At 39.6% G+C, this 21,892-nt stretch overlaps 1 protein-coding gene across 3 annotated transcripts; it reads right to left on the bottom strand.

Moving 5' to 3' along the window:
- Window positions 1-1,247: 1,247 nt before the first annotated feature.
- Window positions 1,248-21,473, bottom strand: TSG101 (tumor susceptibility 101). Of its 3 annotated transcripts, none has more exons than XM_086471933.1 (10): window positions 21,397-21,473; window positions 17,428-17,512; window positions 15,449-15,514; window positions 14,700-14,863; window positions 13,212-13,338; window positions 10,619-10,685; window positions 8,790-8,884; window positions 4,404-4,606; window positions 2,710-2,949; window positions 1,248-1,583 (listed from the first exon to the last, which is right to left on the bottom strand). In XM_086471933.1, the coding sequence occupies exons 1-10, from the start codon at window positions 21,436-21,438 to the stop codon at window positions 1,494-1,496; spliced, it is 1,179 nt and encodes a 392-aa protein (XP_086328059.1). In that variant the 5' UTR covers window positions 21,439-21,473; the 3' UTR covers window positions 1,248-1,493. The 3 variants fall into 3 exon arrangements, with proteins under 3 accessions (XP_086328059.1, XP_086328060.1, XP_086328061.1); XM_086471934.1 differs by having other exon boundaries at window positions 8,790-8,881; XM_086471935.1 differs by lacking the exons at window positions 17,428-17,512; window positions 21,397-21,473 and adding an exon at window positions 17,372-17,400.
- Window positions 21,474-21,892: the final 419 nt, after the last annotated feature.

Below are 21,892 nucleotides of genomic sequence, written 5' to 3'. Positions count from 1 at the left end.
CTCCTGTGGAATAGCAGCCATGCATAGAATCAATGGCCAAAGTTACTCCTCCCAGCCCCATAGTAAGTTAGATTAGGAAGAAGTAATTGCCTTCTTTGTCATTAATATTTTAAAACCATATATCTCATTACAGTAAAGAGAGAAAGGCCTTTTCTTAGCTTTTTCTAACATTAGGACATAGCATGTAGCTTAATGGAAAAGATCACCTGATTAAGTCCAGGGTAGATTTTTAATATGGACTGCTGATACTTCTCAGAAGAAAATATTTTAGAATAAGCTGAAAGTGCTCATGAAGCAACTTCAGTAACAAAGGAAAAGCTGTAGCTACTGTACCACTTTCTCTTGCATCCATGTGACCAAAGTAGCACCTGGAAAGAGAGCACAGAGCAGTAGTGACTATGAATAGCTGTGTTCTATGCAGATGACAGGAAGAGGGTATGAAGCCATCTTTCAGAAGATCCACAGGACTTACAATTTTTACTACACAACATCTGACACAGCTTTTTAATATGAACTCCAGCCTCTTCAGATCCAATGGTAACTTGAAAAGCCTTAAGACAAATGCTCAGTTTTGAGCCACGCTGATTCCTGCACTGAGACCAAGAAACATTGGTGTTCAAGCTAGCTTTACTGAGGCAGCCTACAAAAGCCAAAGCAAGAAGACAGCAGCATGCTGCTCAGAGGTGACGAGCAGCACCATGAATCCCTACAGCACTCCCAGGTGGGAGATGCTCTGTACCACAGACCCTCTTTTGCAGGCAGTGCAGTGTTTAACCACCAGGCTTGTCACCACGAGCTCTGTCCCAGCTCACAGCCAGAACCCATGCTTCCCGTGGCACCCTGGTGTGCAGTGTTTTCTGCCTGGCAGGTAGTGCCACACCAACTGGAGCAGCTTTTCTTTTGCCTGGCATTTTCTAGTGGAAAAACGCAATATACATCAAGGCTTCTTAAGGCACCATAAGGTGGACTCCACTCTGCCCGTGATCTGGTGATAGAACAGGCAAATCAATGTAACCATTATGAAGCTTACTTCAAGAAATCAATCCTTGGATGTCAAACAGCAGGGTTTTGAAATTTTGAGTTTTCAGCTTTCACTGGTCATAACAAAGGTTAGTTACACTGAAACACGAATTTTGCCAGTTTGAGACACTGAAATGTCTTCCAAATCTCAGCAGTAAAGTGAAAGTATGGTTAAGCTGACACTGAATAAGCCAGGCCTGTTTGTAAAGAAAGCACATTGTACACAGTTCTGTAGAGGAAGAAAATATGCAACAAGTTTTATTCAGCGTTAAGTTCACCAGCACAAAGATTACAGGATAGAAAGTGCATTAATAAAAGCTAGTCTTTACCAAAAAGAAAATATATTATTGATTCAAAATATCTTACACTTGAATGATGTAATAACTTATTCTGGGCACCTACTGATTAAGAGAAATATCAAGAGAATGGCTGCTTCATAAGGAAATCTAACTTCCCAGTTAAAGTCTGAGAATTTAGTAGAGATCACTGAGTCCAGCAGTCTTCCTTGCTTTCTGCATTAATGCCCTCAGCTGGAACTGCTTGCGAGACAGCAGACGTACATGCTGCAGAAAGAACGAACAAGAACAGTTGGCTACTGGGAAAGTTCTGATACAATCTCAATTTCAAAGCATGACACATTCCATGACCCAAACAGGCTGTTAGTTTTCTGGAAACAAAATGCATTGGTCTACTACACGGCATTTTCTTGGCTTAAATGACTTGCAGACGGCTACTAAATGCCATGACTGTAGTATATTTTTTGTGGTTTTAATTATTAACTCTGCACACATTCTTAGAAAAGTAGTAATATGCACTCCAAGGTGAAGTCAGAAGAATGCACTTCCCATGGTGCAGAGAACAGCTCTTTTAACAGTAGGTAAACAGAACTAGCAAGCTACATGAGAAGGAAATAATATGTCTCTACGTAGTGCACTGTACACTGGATGTTAAAAGCAAAGCTTCAGTGGTAACTTGGGGGAAACCTCAGCTGTTACAAAAGGGACCAGTAACATCTGTTACCCAGTGGCCCCAGTACAGACTGTTAACACTTCTGCATGCTAATCTTTCCAGATACAATGACAACATTAATTCCTCAGACATACACATTTTGTGTAGTTTCATTCCATGCTAAAAAGTGGGTTTAATCTTTTCAAAATAACAACAGATGTGTTTTTATTTCATGTGCCATCACCACGTACATAAGTTCACAATAAAAAGAAGGCTATTAGATCAGACACTGTGAAAACTTTAAGCATTAAGGACAGTGAAGAAAGGGAACAAATTGCCTAAGAAGGGCAAAATTGGATGGCCATTTTTTTTTTTCTTTCTATGATTCTAACACTCCATTGGCAGTGTCAGCAGAGGCATCCATAGACTGCAAGTGAAAAGCTGTCCTAATACTCCAATCACCCTTAGTTTCCCCAGAATTAGGGTGCAAGCCCAATAGAAAGCTTATGTTGCCCTTGTCTAATGATAAATGACTTTTTATCTATAATGCTTTCAAAATTGGTCTTTTGTCTGAATTCTGAAATTCCTCCTTTAAAACTTACGTTTCAACATACAAGTATTCATGTTCTTACAGGATCTTCTTCAGTGAAGAAATCACTAACATTTAAGATGAAAAAAAAGAGTTCAAAGTATTTAAACACATTTAAAATACACATCTTAAAAATATCCCAAAAAACCTACCTTTAAAAAAACATCTAGATCTATCACTCCACGTCTCAATGCTTCCCCAAGATAGAAGATGGTGTCTTCAATTGCATTTTCCTCTGCATATAAGTTCAGGATCTGCTTGTAAAGAGGTGCTGTAGGAATAATAACTTCATCTATGTCATTATTTTCTGACTGACTTTCCATTTTCTCTAAGGCAGAACTGAGCTCCTCATCCTTCTTCTTGAGAAGTTCAATGTTCTTGTCAACTTCAGCCTAAAATTAATTAAGATGTTTATTTCTTTCTCAGGTCTCAAGAGCTGAATGTCTTGTAATACAGTTGTCAAGATGAAAGATTTTTAGACATGCCAGTTGATTCTTTAATTCTCTACTCATCTCTACTATGATTTTTACAAAAGAACGAACCACCAATCTATAGATTTCAGATTCTTTCATTTAAAAAGAGTAAAAGTTGTTTTAGATAATGTCAATCCATTAACAATTTCTACCTGTAGAGAGGGCATGCTAACAGTCTTTAAGTGTTTTGAAGGTGCCACATAAGGAAAAATAATGGTTTAAACTAGCTAAAGATAATAAAAGCAAAGCGATTTCTTGGAAATGTGTCTTTTGGAGTAAGTTCCTATAAAAGTTTGCTGAGCACGGATCAAACAAATGCTTACCTGTATTGACAGGCAACAAAATATGCTGGCTTTACCCACTAATGGTAACTATAATTCAACTGCGTCAGTGTAAGATGCACCTCCTTTTGCTACTTTTGATTTTGCCTCTTGATATTTTTGATGTCCCACAGGTAGCACAGTGGAAGAGCCTGTACACCACTGGTTTTCCTCGTACCGCTCAAAGCCATACAGACGATTATCATACTCCACTCTCTCTGTCCCCACTGTCTTTTTTCCAGACTGAAGTCCTAACTTACTTAGTCATGTTTTATATGGAAGCTGTCTGATATGCTGGATCATCCTTATTGCCTTTGCAAACATCTGCAGTTCCATTATGCCCTTTCTTTCCAAGATAGCAAAGACTAGAATTACACACTAAAGTGGGCACATCATAGATTTATACGGTGACATGATGGTATCCCCTGTTCTCTAGTCCTGATTAATAACTTCTAATGATTTTTTTTAACCATATTTGAGCACTAGGCTGGTTTCAGAAACTGCTCCTCAGTCCCAAAATTTTACTCCCAAGCAGTAATGCAAGGAGCAGATGGACTAAGCAGGTGTCAGGCCTTAATGAAAAACTACAGGAATTTCTGAGCATACCGAGTAGGAGAGACTCTTGTCTGGGAAAGGAAAAGTCTGCAAGTTATACAAGGAGGCTGTGACTAAAATCAGCATGTCTGCACTAAGACATTGAAATGCTGTCTAGTGCTGCTGTTACACATTATCATCCAGAAACTGAGACAATTATGAAATAATCTCACACCACTGCCATCTTTCACAGGGAGGATGGGGAAAAATAGTATTGTTCCTCTCTACTGAGCAATGATATTTATAAGATACATGCAGGACAATGCATCTTACAGTCACTGCTATTTCTGCCTTGCTTCAGTGTGAACAATGCACCTCAATTAGGAAAGAGAATATATATTTAAAAAGCAATACACTGGAAGCTTTGATATTTCTATCATGCTTAATAATGAATTAACTACCCGCTTCTGTTCACTACTAGGAATACTAGATACAGAGCAGGGTTTCATCTCAGCTTACCACTTCTTGATCCAGGCGAGTTACCATCTCTTCCAGTTTCTGGTGTCCTTTCTTCAGGTCCTCTTCTGTCCGTTTCAAGGCATTGAGTTCAGCTTGTGCACGATCCATTTCTTCTTTCATCCGCCATCTCAGTTTATCACTGACTGCTGAAATAAGGGAAGCTCGAATGGTATCCTCACTGATAGTTCCATCTCTGCTGGGTCCTGCACAAGAAAATTCACAAGCATAAAATGAAGTCTGTTCCGCACTGGCTTCGGCACAAAGCCAATTTGAAAAAAAAAAAAGTGCCTAACTTGCTGTATGTACTTAGCAACATGAGACAGTAAAAGAAACTGTTTTCCATAATAATTCTCAGAGGAAGTGAAGAGACCACAGTGAGATAAAACACATTAAGATGTACACAAGTGAATTTAAGAGTGTGTATCCAATCATTCACTTTACTATTCCCATATCCACAATCTTCCTTTTATTTCAAAATGGGCTGGCCATTTCCCTTGAAGTCTACAAATGTTGCTAGTCTGAGTCCTTTTAAAGGAGAATAAATTTCTGGTAAACTCTACAGGAATTAATGGATACACGTATCCAACCACAATTAACATAATGGCAGGCTTGAGACAGTGAATTTGCCTACAGGTACGCTATCTTGAGGCTTGCTAATTTTTTTTTTTTTTTAGGATTAATAGAAATAGATGAACACTAAGCTAACAAAAATAATTTCAATGAAGAAGATCTTAACTGTTGTTACCCTTTTATATTTAGGAAGATCTAATAGCAAGGTCTGTTTAAGTGACAAATTACTGGACAGTATCAAGTGACTAAAAAGCTACGATATGATCTAGTCTTTCCACCTGGTTTCACAATTATTATCATTCAGCTGTCCTAGGGCAGGTATGGGAGGACAGTAAAACAATCAGCATTAATACAGAACATTTGTTATTCGGATAATCTTACTTCAACAAGCAACATTTATTGAAAGATGATAAAGCAGAGAGAGAAATGCTGATCAATCATATTAGCATACGGTTTATAGACATGTTCTAGCAGACTGAAATCAGATGGCAGTCTTTTAGGTAACTGTTCAGTGTTATACTGGGCCTACCATTTCTTTTTTTTAAACTTCTGCAGGATGGTATTGTAACTGGAGCAGGGTGTGGGGGAACATGTTTTTTAAAATTAGGTAATGGCACCCATGAAGAACCTGTAAAAATTCTCTTTGGATAAAATACTTCTTTAACGTTCGCTGTACAAAGAGTATTAGTCAAGCACACAGAGATTCTGTGGAATTAGTTATACGATTTGATTCTAACACAAGCAAGCATAGCTATTTCAGGAAAGTGTGAGACAAAGATGATGACACACCTTTGATTGACGGTATACTAAATTGCCAGTTTCACTTCGTGCCCAGAAACTCAAGGCAATAATTTAGTAGTAGTGAAACAAACTATTAAACAATATTGTTCTAGTATTATATAATCAGCTTCTATAAATGACTGATGTTAAACAGCAACAGAGGCTGCTATGTAACTGAGTTACAACTGAGGTTACTAACTTCTTTGATTGTTTTTTATTGCTTTGATTGCTAGGTACAACTTGTAATTTCAGTTTATTAAATCATATTTCGATGCAGCAGTACTAGAAATTATAACAGAAGAAAATAAATTATCTAATATATTTCTCTAGTCCCTCTCCCTCTGAAGCACTAGAGGCTTTCACATTTAAGCCTGAATATTACTATTGCTTTCACAAATCAGCTTTCAATGAGATTATCTACACACAAATCCAGGAATTCATCATCGGTGCTGCTTACGAAAAGGAGAAAAGAACAGTACTTTCTGCACTGAGAAGTAAACCTTAAACCAAGGCAGTCAAACTACCTGGAACAAAGAGTTTATTCACTGTCTAGGACTTCCTGTTTAAGGCAGAGAATTGTAAATATACACATTCCAAATCAAAACAAAAAGGTCCGATTTCACTTCATGAATAGCATCAGCATGACTGCAGTTACTGTTTACTTTACATAACGAATTACTCCCTAACACAAAGTCAGAACCAGCCATCAGTTCCTCCCACGACCCCCCCAGATATCCCTCATTCTGGGAGACTTTATACAAGGTTCGCTTTAACAGTAAAGTAGGACAGAGAAATAAAAATAAAATCACAATACACCTAACACGATGAAAGTTCACACAGAATTGCCAACAGATAGGAAAGTGGTCTTTGAACATATAAAGGGCCATTTTAATACAGCTCAATTAGATTTTATGTATCTTCTCAAAGTGCATGAACCCTTAGAATTTTCTGTCACTTCCATAATTAGCCCAGCTTGGGGAAGATTTTATGGCATGTAGCCATTAAATCCACAGAGCACTGAAACCTTTAACCTTTACCAGGCAGAGTCTGGTTTCAGAAGTGACCTTACAGAATCACCAAACTAGTAACTGCATCAGAAAGGTAATTAATGGCAGATGTTTAACAAAGAAAAAGCCTGAAGGACAATTTGAAGAAACAGCTATTATTAAAAAACTTAAGCTACTCTGAGTATTTTCATTCAATTCAAACTAAGCTCACTATTGGAAACACCCCCCCACCACCCACAAAAGGCTCTAAAGCGGTAGCACCTGATATGCTCCTATAGCCAACCTGTATAGGAAATAAACATTTTCAACTGAAAGAAAAAAAACCCAAACAATACTGTACTGTAAAAAAACCAAACAGTACTGTAAATATAATGGATGATTAAAGAGCTATGTTTGCATTTCATTTGGCACAACAGATAAACCATACAAGTCATACAAGAGGTGTATGACTTTTACCTAGCTGCATCAAATGAATCAGTCTAATGTTAAATTGCCACTACAACATGGTATCAGATGATCTAGCTCAGCACTTGAAGAGCCTTCTATGGTATTTAGCAGATATTCCACCTTTGTGTCTTCACTGGAGATGAAAATGTGGGAAAGAAATTAAATAGGATCCATCCGTATTTTAAATTACCTCTTTACTACATAAAAGCAAAACTGGATCTGTTTGAGAAAAACACTGCAGAAAGCCGATGTTCCCTAGAAAGCTTCTCATCACCTCCCTACACAAGAGCCAGTGGAGACCACTAATTCTCAAGGACCCAACTACAGTCCCCCAACACCGAATGCTGTTTGAGCTACTCAAGTGGGACAGCAGCTTTCTCACAGCGTGCATGGTAGATACATGTCACCTCAGGGCACAGATGACCACTGACGTGGCCAACACCTGTCGGAGAAGACTTTTCCTATTCAGAAGGCTGAAAGCACTTGGACATAGAGGACAGTATGAGGCACAAGAAGAATACAATATCCAACTTACTGTTGTTTCCAAATTCAGTAACAACAGAACAACTCCTCAAATATTTTAAGAGTAAAGTAGAAGCATCTATCTTCCCTTGCCAAGCTGTGAACTTGCTTTGTCCCCGTGTGTGTGAATGAAAATTTCAAAATACACACAGTTCTGGAGGGAAGAGTGTGTATAAATAACTGCAAGTTCACACATTAAATGAAGAACCTACAGATGCAATTCTAAACTACGGTGCAAGAGACGACAAATGATTGATACTCTGAATAAGGTTACAAAAGAGTCTACGTCCTTACCATGTAACTGCTCCAAAAGGACTGTCATCCAATCGGACACTTACTGCACCAACTTCCTACTTAACTAGATGAACTTTATCACTGGTTCCCAATCTGTTACACATACACTACAAGTGAGGTGCAGAGCAGAAACCAAGCTAGGGTATTTTGCCAGCAAAGGGCCACAGAGCAGCAGACTGCCAAGATATACACGTTAACACCTTAGGTCTTGCTGCCGAGGGGAAGAGGGAAGGCAGTAACAAGCAGGGACCATTAAGAAGCAACAGTGAAGAGGGTGGAAAAGAAACTTGGTAAAAATGAAGTTCATTCCAAATGCATTGGAAACCTCTGCTTTAGATAGCTATGCCTTTTGGAGTAAAGAAAGTATAAATAAAAAGTAAATAAAGAGTCCAGTAATGATTAAATGAGGACAAAAGGATTTTTATAAACCACAGCCATGAAGGGAACAGTGTGGACAATCAGAAGTCACCTACAGTTAAAGGGTGAGGAGGAAAAAAGCTTAGGGTAGTTCTTCAACATGCAGTGTTCTTCAAAATATTCAGAGCACACACAACGCATTGCACAAACCCAGGAGTTTATCAAGCTCCTGACTGAATAAAATAGAAGGAGAAGGACATACAATGTATTTTATTCTTCCTTTGAATAACTTTTTTAATTGAAGATCAATACTTTGGAAGGTCAGATTAAGAACAATAGATCCCTTTTCCCATTTCCTTTCTTTACACACCAGTTATGGAAGGAAGTTTCACTTCAGAGAGCTACTCACCAACAGTAGTCACAGGAGGCTGAGAAGGGTAGTACTGAACACTAGTGGTCGCTGGAAATGGAACACCACCCGCAAACGGATAGTTTGGGTAGCTGCTTTGACAAAGAAAGATATGCAAATGTTACGTAACTATTTGTAACATACCACCCGTGTATACTATCTTTACATCACCACGTTAAATAGTTCTTTACACAATAAAATGTTTAAATCGCATGCCAAGTTGTGCTTTTTCTTTTTCCCTGTTCACATTAACATCTCTTGCAATTTATAATTCTGGTATGATTTAAGAAGATAGCATTTTATCTGAAACCCTATCTACTTATTGCCTGGTCAAGCACTTGGATCATTCCAAATTCTCTTCAATCTCTTAATCTTGCCATGCAATTTCTCATTTGCCATATGAAACCCCAAAAGTATCCAAAAGAAATTATTCTAGTCTATTCAGACTCACAAACAGCAATTTCAATTTAAGAATTTTTAATATGAAATCGTTAACATGACGACTGCTGAACTGCTTTACATAAACCTAAAAACGCTGTGCAAAATACGGTTACAAGATGAAACTCCTCCGGAATTCTCAGCCCTGCTTTGCAGGATGAAGGGAAGCAAAAGCGTTCATTTGTTCTCTGAAACAATTATGAGATGACACGCAACGTGACAGTCTACAATACCTTTCTAAAATACATTTACTATCAACTGGAACAAGGACTCAAGTTAGTCAGCGGACTGACAGACACCTGCATACTGCAGAGTATTAATCGTGGCTATAAGTAAACAAAATGGTCCAAGAAAACATGTAAAATATAAACCAAACATATTCTGTGCCTTTCCAGGTAATTACAAATTTAATGGTTCTTAAAACCTTTGTTCATTCATAAATAATTTTATTTTAAAAATAGTTCTATTATTCATTTTTGTACAAACATTAAGAGCACTTCAAATTACTGTATTTAGGAGGAAAAAAATTTGCCATAAGAACTTAGCAAAATTCCCATTTTTCACTTCTTAAAACATAACACCCCACCTTCCTAATGCTTACAGGATTTAAATTTTTTCTTTTTTTTTTTTTTTTTAAGTCAACATATTATATATTACAGCCAACTCCTCCTACGCTCCTAATACAAAATCGGGGCATAAGGATATTAATAACAAAAAGAATTAATTATGATGTGAAAAAACATAGGTACACACTAGGAGGCAGCATTCAGCATCTTACTATTTGCCAAGACAGAACTGTGAGTCTTCTGGAAAAGCTTTATTCCAAACTATTATATAATATACTTAAAGAAAACATCTTGGCTTATATCAATAAAAAGCTTTTATAATAATTTTGTGCCCTTCAAATTGTCTTACAGTGCTCTGAATTAAGTCCACATTTATGCTACAGTTAAGGTTTGTATTAACCAGCAATTGTTTTCTTCAATGTTCCAAGTGACTAATTACCCCAAAGAATACTAACAACACTAATAAAAAACCCCAACTTGCAGGGGTACATTTCTTTCCATATTAAGTAAACATACCAACCTTATAAAAAACTAATCCGATATATGAGCAAAGCAAGGTAACATTTGGGAGTTAGGTAATAATTTTCAAAGTATATTTATCACACAAGTATACTGTATTTGAAGCAAACAACACTAAGCAAGCTAAACCTTTCTCAAATTTTCTTTTGGCTATTAACAGGAATCCAGCCCTCACTTTAAAAAGAAACAAACTGCTAACATAATAATTATACAACAAATATACCCTAAGAAAACACGACCAAGACCAGACACTACTCAGTAGAACTGTCTATCATTTGAATGATGATGGTTTAACAGGGTTCCTACCTTGGGTTTGGAGTGCTGCCTGCTGGATAGGGAGATAGTCCGCCTGGAATGCCTGGCACATAGGAAGCTAAATAAAATAATGATTTTGTATATTTTTACTTTTCAGAGGTTTAACATAAATTAAAATCACAGTTATATTAAGCTGCAGCAAGACGCTTTTCAAAATACTATTGAACAATTAACAGATTATAACACAATGAAACAACAAGAATAAGAGAAGTCATTCTATGGCCAGAGCCCCTCAAAAACGCGCGCCCTGCACCCTCAGCACCATCACTTCCCAGAACACTCACAGACGTTTCCCACGCTGCTCTTGTGCAGCTTGGCAAGAGGGACAGGCAGATGTTTTGGACTAAACTGCAGCAGACCCTCCCTCCACATATTGACCAGTTACAACTTCTTTTCTATATCCAAGCACATTTTCACAAAACACAGGCAAATTTTGCATTTCTGAAGATTCTACCTCTACCTATGAACCCTGGTTAAAATATTTTCAAGAACATTTTGTTTGGAGGCAGAGTATGAAACTGTCATTGAAGTCAATTACACATTCCTTAGAACAACTAGCTAGAACACCTTTCACTGCATATTTATGTTTTTCTTAATCATTACTTTAAACTAACCACTGCATGGATGAAAGCAGGTGTCAATTTAAAACTGCACAACGAGCAGTTGTACTAAGTAAAATGTGGATACACAAGAAAAAGTATCTGCAGCTAGGGAACTCAAAAGAAATGGCATGTTATTAAAGAAGACATACCTGAAGAGCTGTCTCCATTTCTTATATAAAGCTGAAAAAAGAAAATAACCTTTCCAATGTAGCCATTGTTCTCTGCTCACTAAAAAATGACTGTATAATTTAAGTACCTCCAGAGCACCTAGACTTCACAATAGTTGATGACCTGTTTAACAATCCAACCATGTTCTTATCCAGTAATTTCTGCTATTTAGAAGTTACACTTTAAAAAAAAATAATTATCAGCATTTATAAATGTCTAAGGCTTTAACAGTCTTAGCGATTTAAAGTTTCTTCTTGGAATTCTGACAATTCTATTATAAAAATTATATTTTGAATATATTTATTCCACATTTATAGTAATTTCAGGAATATTACATCAAATAGTGTTGGGTTTTTTTTTTTTTAGAGACAAGCTATTTTCATCCTTGAATGCTTTTAAATGACTCAACTTTTTTTAAAAGGGCTTCATTTCTTCTTAAACAGTGTATCTAGAACTTAAAAAACCCTCAAACCTAAATGTCTGTAAAATCAGGAAAAACTGATTACACTAGTAAAACTAAGCAGCTATTAACAACGCGAAAATCCTGAAACATTTCCACTAAAATTACTTCAGCTATGCTAGCACTGAGTGACTGCAAAAGTAATTAAACATGTTTTAATTGATGGTCCTTCCTTAAGGTCACAGTCTCTGCTAAAACTATACTTGCACTGACACCCGCTGTCAGAACAGCGGAATCATCTAGTGCTCTTACAGGAAGGCTAGTGCTGCACAAGCTAAAACCTCCCAAACCTTTATCTTTAGCCCGCCATCCCTAACCGTCCCATGCATGTCTGCCCCCCCTTTTCTCATGTGCTAAGAGCATAAGACCTTGTTAAAGATGGTTTCCGCTGGGAAGGGTAATGAATAGTACTTCGGTTTTTCAGATGTAACACTATGACCTGATAAAAGTGGCATTTCGACAGAAAACAGGCACAGCCTTAAAAATACAGCAAAAATATGTAACCTCAAATACAGTTATCTACCATTTAATTAATGCAGAACTGTTACACTATCGTTAAAACAATCTGGAGATAATCTGCTCCCCTTCCCCTCCTGCGCTGGCCTTTGGCTTGAGTTAAGTCTACTCTACTGTGGCTTTTCTTCTACCTAATGCAGAGTCTCCTTTTGGAAGAATTTTCTGTTTCCCCTTTTTCCTCCAGCCACCTTCTCTCAGTTTTTAAAATAAGATGCCTCCAGAAGTTTAGAGAAATAAAAGATTTTAAAAGTCTTGAGAATTTTTGCAAGAAAATAAGAATGGGTACCAAGTCAGAGTAACAAATCAACAAAGAATGAAGAAAATCACAAGGCAGGTTTTTTCATATTCAGACAGCAATTATTAAAAAATAAAGTTAAAAAAACAAACCAGGAGTGCGTGCATAGGCAACACAAGCAGTATGCTTTTGCTTATGAAATCAACAAGGAAACTGAACTGACGGACTTCTATTATAGAATTAAAAAAAAAAAAAAAGATACAAAGACAGTTATCTGAATAATCTCTTTTTCAGGATCTCTCTGAATGTTGAAAAAGGTTACTGGTTGTTTTGAGGGGCTTCGAGGGTATTTGTGCGTGGTTTGGCTTTTTTAAATACAAACTTGATTTTTCCCTCCCTTCCAAAAGCTGAAAAAAAAAATACACACATTCTTCCAACATAGGTCAAAACAGTCAAATACAGCACAGGTGAATTAATTAGCCAGCAATACAGAAAGTCATTGCAGAGTAGAATACGTTGTTTGCTGACAAACTATGCAGAGCCACAATCACTTTGGAATACTAAGATGAGTATTTGTAGAAAGCAGGAGCCATGACCACTTACTAGTTGGTGGGCCTGTTGCCTGGTATGGGGGGTAGCTTGACGAAGCAGTAGGTCGAGAAAAGACTGGAGGTTCCTCACCGAACACCACAATCATGACCTGAATCAGTTCCAGCAAGTCTGACTGGGGCTGTGAGGGTATGCAAATCACAAGTTGTTGATTTTGCTAACAGACAGGTTAGCTGACCATAAAACCAAAATGATACCATTCCATCAGCTCTCAAAAGCCCTCCTTTTAGTTGTGGGGTTTTAATTATTTTTTAAAAATATATATATGTGCACATTTAACTTCCTTTCTGGATCCCTTTACAGACACCAAACCCCAGCCAGCTGCTATTCAGAACGCTATAGCAGAATAGAGCTGCAGTAGTGTTTACACTCAGACTGAACTGCTTAATCCATGGTTCTGTATCAACTGCAGGGTAATAAATGACTGAAGATGACTGCGCAATGATGGACTATAATAATTTTTTAAAAAATTAAATCCACTCTCCAATGTGAAAAAAAGTACAGATCACTAAGTTTTCAGACATTCAATTCCATATAGCGTATAGCTTTTGCTCAGGTTCAGAACAGCTCAACAGAAAAACATTCTAACCCACTAAGGAGTGGCACAAATCTCCTTTAAATACAAGTAAACTAGTCTTCTCAGTTTATAACTACATTTAACATAGGCATGATTTCACTTCACAAAAATAAGGACAAGCATCATGAATGCAGCACCAGATTAAATATTCTATTTCCAAATTTTCTTAGCTCTATAATCCACTTACTTATTTCTACCAGCCTTTCAAAGTGAATGAATTCTGTATCACCTGTATCTTAGATGATCCTCTTGCTCGTGCAAGACCTGCATCCTGATCTGGGCAGTCATTTTCCACTATTACCATGCAAGCGCTGAACCACCACCCATGCTTAATAAATTTAATTCTGTTAATCCCTTTTTACAGAACTATGCATCTTGTACCGTTCTTCTGACCTTGTCAGCACAGTTTATCTTCTTTACCAGCCCATGTTTTAGTCACAACTGCTCTGCCAACTTTGGCCTGCACTGCTCAATGCCTTTATTTATTGGTAAAGCAAATATATCCATATACTCTAAGCTCCAGCAATGTCTACACAAAGAAGTCCAAGTGCTGACACAAGTCCGTTTCAGTCACAGAGATTAATTTCAGCCCAGAGATGTTTTAACAGAATTTTTCATTTCCCTTCCATAAATATTCTTATCTCTCAGATCTTCATATCAGCGTCCTGCCAGGGAAGGACACCAGTGCTGCACTGTTTAATCAAACTGCAACTAAAGATGCAATTAACCAGGCAACAGAACACAACATCCTGAACTTTAAGACATTACAAATAATAAGCAGTTGACTTCATTAAAAAAATGGTTTAATGTCTCAAAGAGGATTATGGGTTTTGTTAAAAATTATGCAACTACCTACAGGAATTGAGAACTGAACAATTTGAGAATTTCAGGTTCCCTATACTTACGTATTTCCACTCATGCAGATAAGGAAGGTATATCTTTCCATTTGCATCAACATGCTTCCCAGTTTTTATAGTCATAGAGCTAGTGGGTTTAACAAAACAAATTGGAGGGTTGAAAGGGTAGGTGTCCAGGAGCCACAAACAAATTGGGATATTGTACGTGTTACCTAGAAAAGATATTTTGAAAGATTTTAAAAGTTATTCCAGCTGTTCAACTGCCCTCTTGTATCCAGATTTATAAAAAACTCCTAAATCCAGTATATTCAACTACACAGAGTCAGAAGCCAAAGCCAAAATCTACTAATAACATTCAACAAAGAGTCTGCAATATGGCCATGAACTCAACATTTTTCAGAAAAATTTACCTTTGATTCACATTTACCACTAACACATTATCTCCTTTGTTCTACAATGCAACATTACCAGACCCCTATCTGAATTACCATTAGCTGCAGGAATAAATGGTTTGCAGCTCTCATTCAATCGAGAAGCTTGAAAAATGTGCAGTATCAAAAGAAAAGAGATGTCGCAGAGCTGTACAAGACTGAAGAAGCAATGCTCAACATCAAAATTTTATTCCGCAGGAAAAATAGGGAACAATTTCTTTAAAACATTATACTTTGGACAAGTAAAGGATTTCAAGAAAACAGCAATCACTGAAGTAGTGAAGTTGAACCAGGACAAATATAAATAGTTTTTCATGTAATTTGGGAAAATAATGGTGGTGATGACAATATTAAATAAATGCATACCTTTGTAAGGCACAGGAATGGTTCCACTGAGGCTCATCAACTCCCTAGATGAACCATCGTTAAAAACTGAAAGGGAACAAACAGTATTTTTAAAACAAACGTATTTGCTACATTAATACATTAGTTCAGGTTCTACCCCGTCTATCTATTAGCGTAAGTTTCCAGAAGTTACACATGTAAACTCAGCTTGAAAGGTTCTGCTCTTGAATGTTTACAGACTAGCAAATGACTGTCTACAGTCAGGTAATTTATGAATAACATGTCAAAGTACCTTCACTGCAAATAGAACTGTTTCCTCATTCAGAGACCGACTAAAACATGCTGGAACCATACAAACTGCAAATCACACAAACTGCTGCAAAGATAATCTGAACTCAAACTTCATTTTAAAACCAACTGTCACCTTAAGATTACAAAGAATTCCTTATACTTTTTCCAAACAAACAGGTCAGCAGGAATATTGAAAACTACTGGGCCATGGGCATTTATTACAGAATTAGTAAAGGTAATTTAACCAAACAATAATACACTGAAGAAGAAGAAGAAATGCATAGCACTTGACTCACTGCCAAATCTCAGTCTTAGTTCACAAACTGCACAGGAACCCTGACCTCAATTTACTGAGCTGCTGTATTTAGTTTTCCCATACTTTCAATCCAATAGATTATTCTTGGCTGAATAAATCAACTCCTAGTAATAAAGCTTTTATTTTCCTCATTTCACCTGAAAGTTTCTAGTCACACGTCAAATGTAGCTTCTCATGTACAATCGTCTTGGTGCTAGTGTTCAGCAAAGGCAAGCAGAACACATTGGGACTTAAATGGGAGTACATATTTCATTATTAATATAAACTTGGAAACTATCTCAACAACAATGCAACCATTTTGTTGTCGCTCATTTCACTGCTCCAAATAATACCAGTCTGAAAGTGGTTCTCTGCTCGGCTTTTCCCAGGCATCTTAGAGTGAGGTAACACGAATGGGGTTCTTGCCACAGCTCAAAGCTATCTGCAATTCTGATCACTATCGTTATGCAAACTTGTGTACTATTCCAACCACAGTCCTTTCACTATTGTTTTCGATTCTCCAGTCACTGCACGAACTTTCATCTGTGACAGCTGCTGGCTTGCAGCTATTACAGTTGAATCTAAGTTGTCTTTTACCTGTCCATGTCCCTTCTTAATACTTCTCAGTCTAGATTTAGAATTTAGAAAGCAGGAGACAAAAATCTCTGATGATGTGTTAGTAATATAAATTAGCTCACAGAGGAACCGCACAGGTGACAGACAGGAAAAGGGGATCAGAAGGAGGACGGCCCCAGAAGCTATGCTGGCTCACTGTACCTTGTGAAACTGTCCCCAGCCTCTGGAGCTGACCCTAAATATCATCTTCCTTTAACACACCCGAATTTACTTGGAGCCTTTAAGATAGCTAACAAACAGTGATTGTCACTGTGAATTTACACTACAAAACCCCTCATATCAATTTTCTACATACTTAGCTGTGTTTTCTTCATACTCTTAAGGACTGTCACAATTACTTTTAATGAAGTATTCATTCATTGATTTACAGTTCTTTCTAAATAGAACTCTAAAAGTATCTTTATATGACAGCAAAGCTGAATTTGCAAGATTCCAGCAATTTCAGGACACCGACTGATAGGACATCACTGAGCAATTAACTAAAAGTTAAGCTGTGAAAAATGCAATGCTTCTTCGCACATTAAATAGATCCCATAATATTACTGTTATATTACAATAATAATATACTATGTATACTATTATATTGTATATCTAATGTAATATTACAATGACTCTCAGGTTATTGCAGAAAATGTTTGTGTTTCTAAGAATGCATTGATGTCAAAGATCGAGAAATTCAAATTATGTTTTCTAATTTTAATCTTTTTCCCCACAAAACCTACCAAATATATCTAAGCCATCAACAATTCAATAACAATTGTCTCATGCACAGACTGACCATATGAATCCATGACAGGTTTGAGGTCCTTGTACTGAGTAATAACACTGGTTGTCTCTTGTACAGTTAGGTCTCTATACTTATACTGGAAAACAAAAGAGAAAGAATTACTTTAGAGACTAAGTTTTCAGTGTAATTTAATTTCATTTTGTTTTACCCAACAGACTGCATTTATGAGAGTTTACATTGCTATATGGACATTCTTCCCTGCTCTTATTTTGGAATAAGTATTCATTTCTCCATATTACTTAACTGAACACTGCCTATATAACTTACTGAACTTCAACAAGGCGTTAAGATGCTTTCAGTCTTAAATAAGAGTCCGTAGACCAAGTAATTTGCTGAAAGCTACTGCATTTTCATTCACGTTCTACCGTAACCAATGGTATCTGAGATGTATGTGGATCTTAAAAAACCCCACATCTCCAAACAAATATAGTGATGTTTCGAACTTCTGTGCTACACAGCAATCTAGGATCCGAACTGCACAGATATCCCTCCTAGCACTTTTCAAAGCATCCCAGTATTTATCAATCGTTGATCAGTATTTTCATATATTTCATCACCCAGAAAGCAGACGTTCCCAGGCACGACACTATCAGTAATTATACTGGTTTCACTCCCTTCCTTTTGTCAGGAGCAGGGAGTTAACTCACAGCACAGAAGACCTGTAAACTACGGATACACTACTACAGAATTTAACAGTCTCAGAACTATAATCCACAAAGGACACGCTCCTCAGCAACAGAGAGCTGGTTCCCCTTGTGGCCATTCCTCCTGGTAACTACCATTAAAAAGAAAAGCTAATAACGTAGTCCCTTGACAAGGTTCTCATTGTAATAAAAAAATAAAAAAATTACCATCTTCAGTTGTCTTAAGGAACACAGACAGGATCCTTTCATTCAACCATGGCAGGAAGACAAAGGGGCCAACACAATGAAACGTCCGATGCCCAAAGCACGCAGATGTTAACAACATCTGAACAAATTAATTCAGACATCACCCAAGAGCACAGTGTGGTGCCACAGCTAAAGGTCACCTTTGCGCTGACAAACACTCATGAGCTGTGAAGCTCAGAAACTAACTCTTCTTCCTGTTCTCTGCAGAGATTGACAACGATGCAACTCCTGGGCATGACAACTCCTGTTTAACGAGCAGAGATGAACACACCATGCCACTTCCCATAACACCACCTCAGCCTACAAAAAGCACCTGCGCTTCGGGGGATGCTGTGACTTTTCCTGAAACGACCAAGGGGAAAACAGCCCCATGGGCAGTCTACAAAACGCTGGTCTGTGGGAAAGCAAGCAAACCCCCCAGTAGGGATGCCTGCATGTGGTGGGAGGCACCAGCATCGAGGTCAACCAGCTAGAGAGTCAGGGCAGCCGCCGGGTGCTGTTTTGAGGGGAGGGCTGCAGCAAAGCATCTTGGCCTCCTCTTAAAGGTGGGTGCAGGACTGGAGCTTGACAGAGGAGAGACAACTTTGCAAGCATTCGAGTACATTCCTCCCTCCTTCCCCAGCGCCCAGCAGGAGCGAGAAATAGGTAACAGGCACTGCTAGAACATGGAGACAGAGGGCTGCGAAATTTCAGCTCGGCCAGCCAGAGACCGGCAGTACATGCCCACATCACTGCACGTGTTACTCCAACACGAACGAGAGCATGACACCAGCTACTTTAAAAAGAGAGGGTCTTTTTATAGGAACATACCTTATGGTGCAGGATATAGGCTCAAGAAGATTGGCATAATCACTATTAAAAAAAAGAACTGGCTTCCACAAACAGAAGCTCCTAACAAGCACAAGGATTCAGAGTCAGGATCTAACTCCACTTTTGGCACAAGAGTCTCAAGTCAGTTTAGTCAAGGAATAGACAGAATGCCTGCCTGCTCAGCAGACACACTGGGAGTCTGGTACACGGCAGCTGACAGGGCTGATAAAATCCAGATTTGGTTATCTGCGGTGCTTTTAAAAATTAGGCTCAACACCTGAAAACTAAAAAATACTTTCCTTTGTCTCTTAAAAGTAAGAAAGAGTATTGTTGCAAATAGTTTCTACACTGCACAATGAATAGCTACTTAGTAGAGGTAAGCTTGTAAGATTCCAGCTACTGCCACAAGCAAAACTGAGTGCTACATCAGCTATTAATTTCAGTACTTAGATCCAGATAACTACAGAAGATCAAAGTTCTGCATATTACAATGACATATGAAGAAGTTTTTCCTGATGAGAATGATGACTGTGCTTTAAATAATAAAAAAATTCTAGAAAAAAGTATACTTTTTTTGTGCTTATTTGTCTTTTCCATTCTAAGGAGTACTAGAATATCACAAGGCACCCTTTTCCTGTGTTCATATAGTGAGTAGTTGAGCATTTCCAAAAAATGTCAGAATTCCTTTGGAAAAATGTTAAGATCCTAGTGATTTCTACAAAGCTAGCTAAAACTGATTAATTTGAGTTCTTAATTTCGAAACCTTTTTTTCCTCCTCCATTCTCAGATGGCAAATGCATCCTCCTCATTTTACATATCAGGAAACAGATCAGAGAGATTAAGTTTTTCAAGATCAGAGAGCAGGTAAATACATGAAGTTAAATTAAGTGCTTATGTTCACCCAAATTAGGGCTTAAGTCTTTTGTTATCTCACGCACTGAACTATTCAATATGGGAACTATCACTAAGCTTCCCTCTATAGAACAGAAAGTGTAACTATTTTTGAAAAATCAAGTAGTAAAACAGAAACTTCATTTTTCATCAGCTATGAAGTACACTGCACTTTGAACTTACCTACAGAAAGTCAGATGCAGGTATAAAATGGGTGAGTGTCAGGGAAAGATTACACGGGAATACCTTAAATCCTGTTTCTTCTGTGGCATGGCAATAATTCATTTAGGGAAGACAACTATATACAAATATACACACGATCTCATTTGGTGACACCAAGTTAGCATTCAGCACTCATTTTAAAGCTGGTAAAAAAAATCTGCTTATGATTCCATGCAGGTGAAAGGCCCTTTAATAAGGTTTCTTCAGTTTTGACCAGATCCGCATCTATCGTACTTTTAAATTACGCAAATATGACGATTAAGTGTTCTTAAAAAAATCCCGTCAAACAAAACCATTATTCCCAAGTATTCGGCCTCAAGGGTTTCCATTTCAAGCTGCTGGACAAAGCCCAGTTTTTACCTGAAAAGTAGCACAACTACACATGGCTCTATATGATTCAGTGATTAATGATTTACCTTCCAAGAGATTTTCTTGTTCCCTTACACAAGGGTGGTAGGAAACCCACCCCCATCCTAGCCAAGGAAGCCGAACTTGCCTTCCACCTCCGTGGACCCGGTGAGTGCGCATGACGCGATGGAACGCATCAGCCCGCACCGCAGCCCTGCTCCGCTCCGGTGCACGGCAGCCTCAGGCCAACGGCTTCTGTCCCGCTGTCGCCGGCAACATCCTGACCCCGAACTAAAGTTTCGTCGGACTACAAATAACGACCTACTTTAGGTTTTGGTGCACCACGCTTCCCGTCACAAACTCGCTCCATTCACAGTCTCCAGGCGGCCGGACACCCCCTCTCCACCACCGCTTTGCCCGGCCGTCGTCACGGCTACCCCCGGAGCTCCCCGCTGGCTGCCGGCCCGGGACAAAGCCGCCGGCTGGCGAGCGTCCGCGACCGCCCGTGAGGAGGGCCCGTGAGCCGACCGCTCCCGGGGGCCAGCGCCGCGGCTGAAAGAGACGCGGTGGCCCCGCGCCGCCCCCGGCCCGCACCAGGCCGCGGGCAGAACCCCGCTCCCCTCCGCCCAGCCCCTCGCTGCTGCTGCCGCTGCCGCCGCCTCGGCCCAGCGGCCGCCGCAGAGGGCGGCCCGCCCGCCGCACCAGGGCAGGCGGAGGGCAGTGGCGGCCCGCAGCCCCTCACCCAGCCCGCCCGGCAGGGCGGGGAAGGGGCTCCCGGCGCCCCCGGCCGCGCCGTTACCTTGGCGAGCATTTTCTTGAGCTGGCTCTCGGAGACCGCCATGGCGGCCGGCCCCTGCTCCGCCCAACCGCCGCTCCCGGTGCCGCCGCCGCCACACACCGGCCCGGCCCGGCCCCGCCGCCCCTACATAATAACAGGAAGCAGCCGCGCGCGCTCACTTCCGGCAGCGACACCCGCTTCCGCCCGGCCGTGACGGCACTTCCGCGACAGCCGTGCGTCCCGTGGCGCGCCGCGGCCGGGCCGGGCCGGGCCGGGCCGAGCGGCCGGTGGCGGAGGCGGTGGGTGCCTCGGGCAGGGCTCCCCGCCGGCCGCAGCCCTCCCTCCGCGCCGTCGCGCCCTCGCGGTACTCGGTGTGCCAGGGCCACTGCAGAGCCCCCTCCGCAGCCGCTCTGCGGCGCCGGCTGTCGCCCAGAAAGTACTCCTGGGGAGTCGTTCCCGCGAGAAGGTAGAGGCCCTTTCCCCCCGCCGAGGGAGTGCTCCTTGGGTCAGTTGTCAA

This window comes from Leptosomus discolor, chromosome 12 (assembly GCF_034619465.1).
Source record: "Leptosomus discolor isolate bLepDis1 chromosome 12, bLepDis1.hap2, whole genome shotgun sequence".
NCBI lineage: Eukaryota > Metazoa > Chordata > Aves > Leptosomiformes > Leptosomidae > Leptosomus > Leptosomus discolor.
The sequence above is the reverse complement of the archived record's forward strand: the minus strand, read 5'-3'. Positions and strand labels throughout refer to the sequence as shown.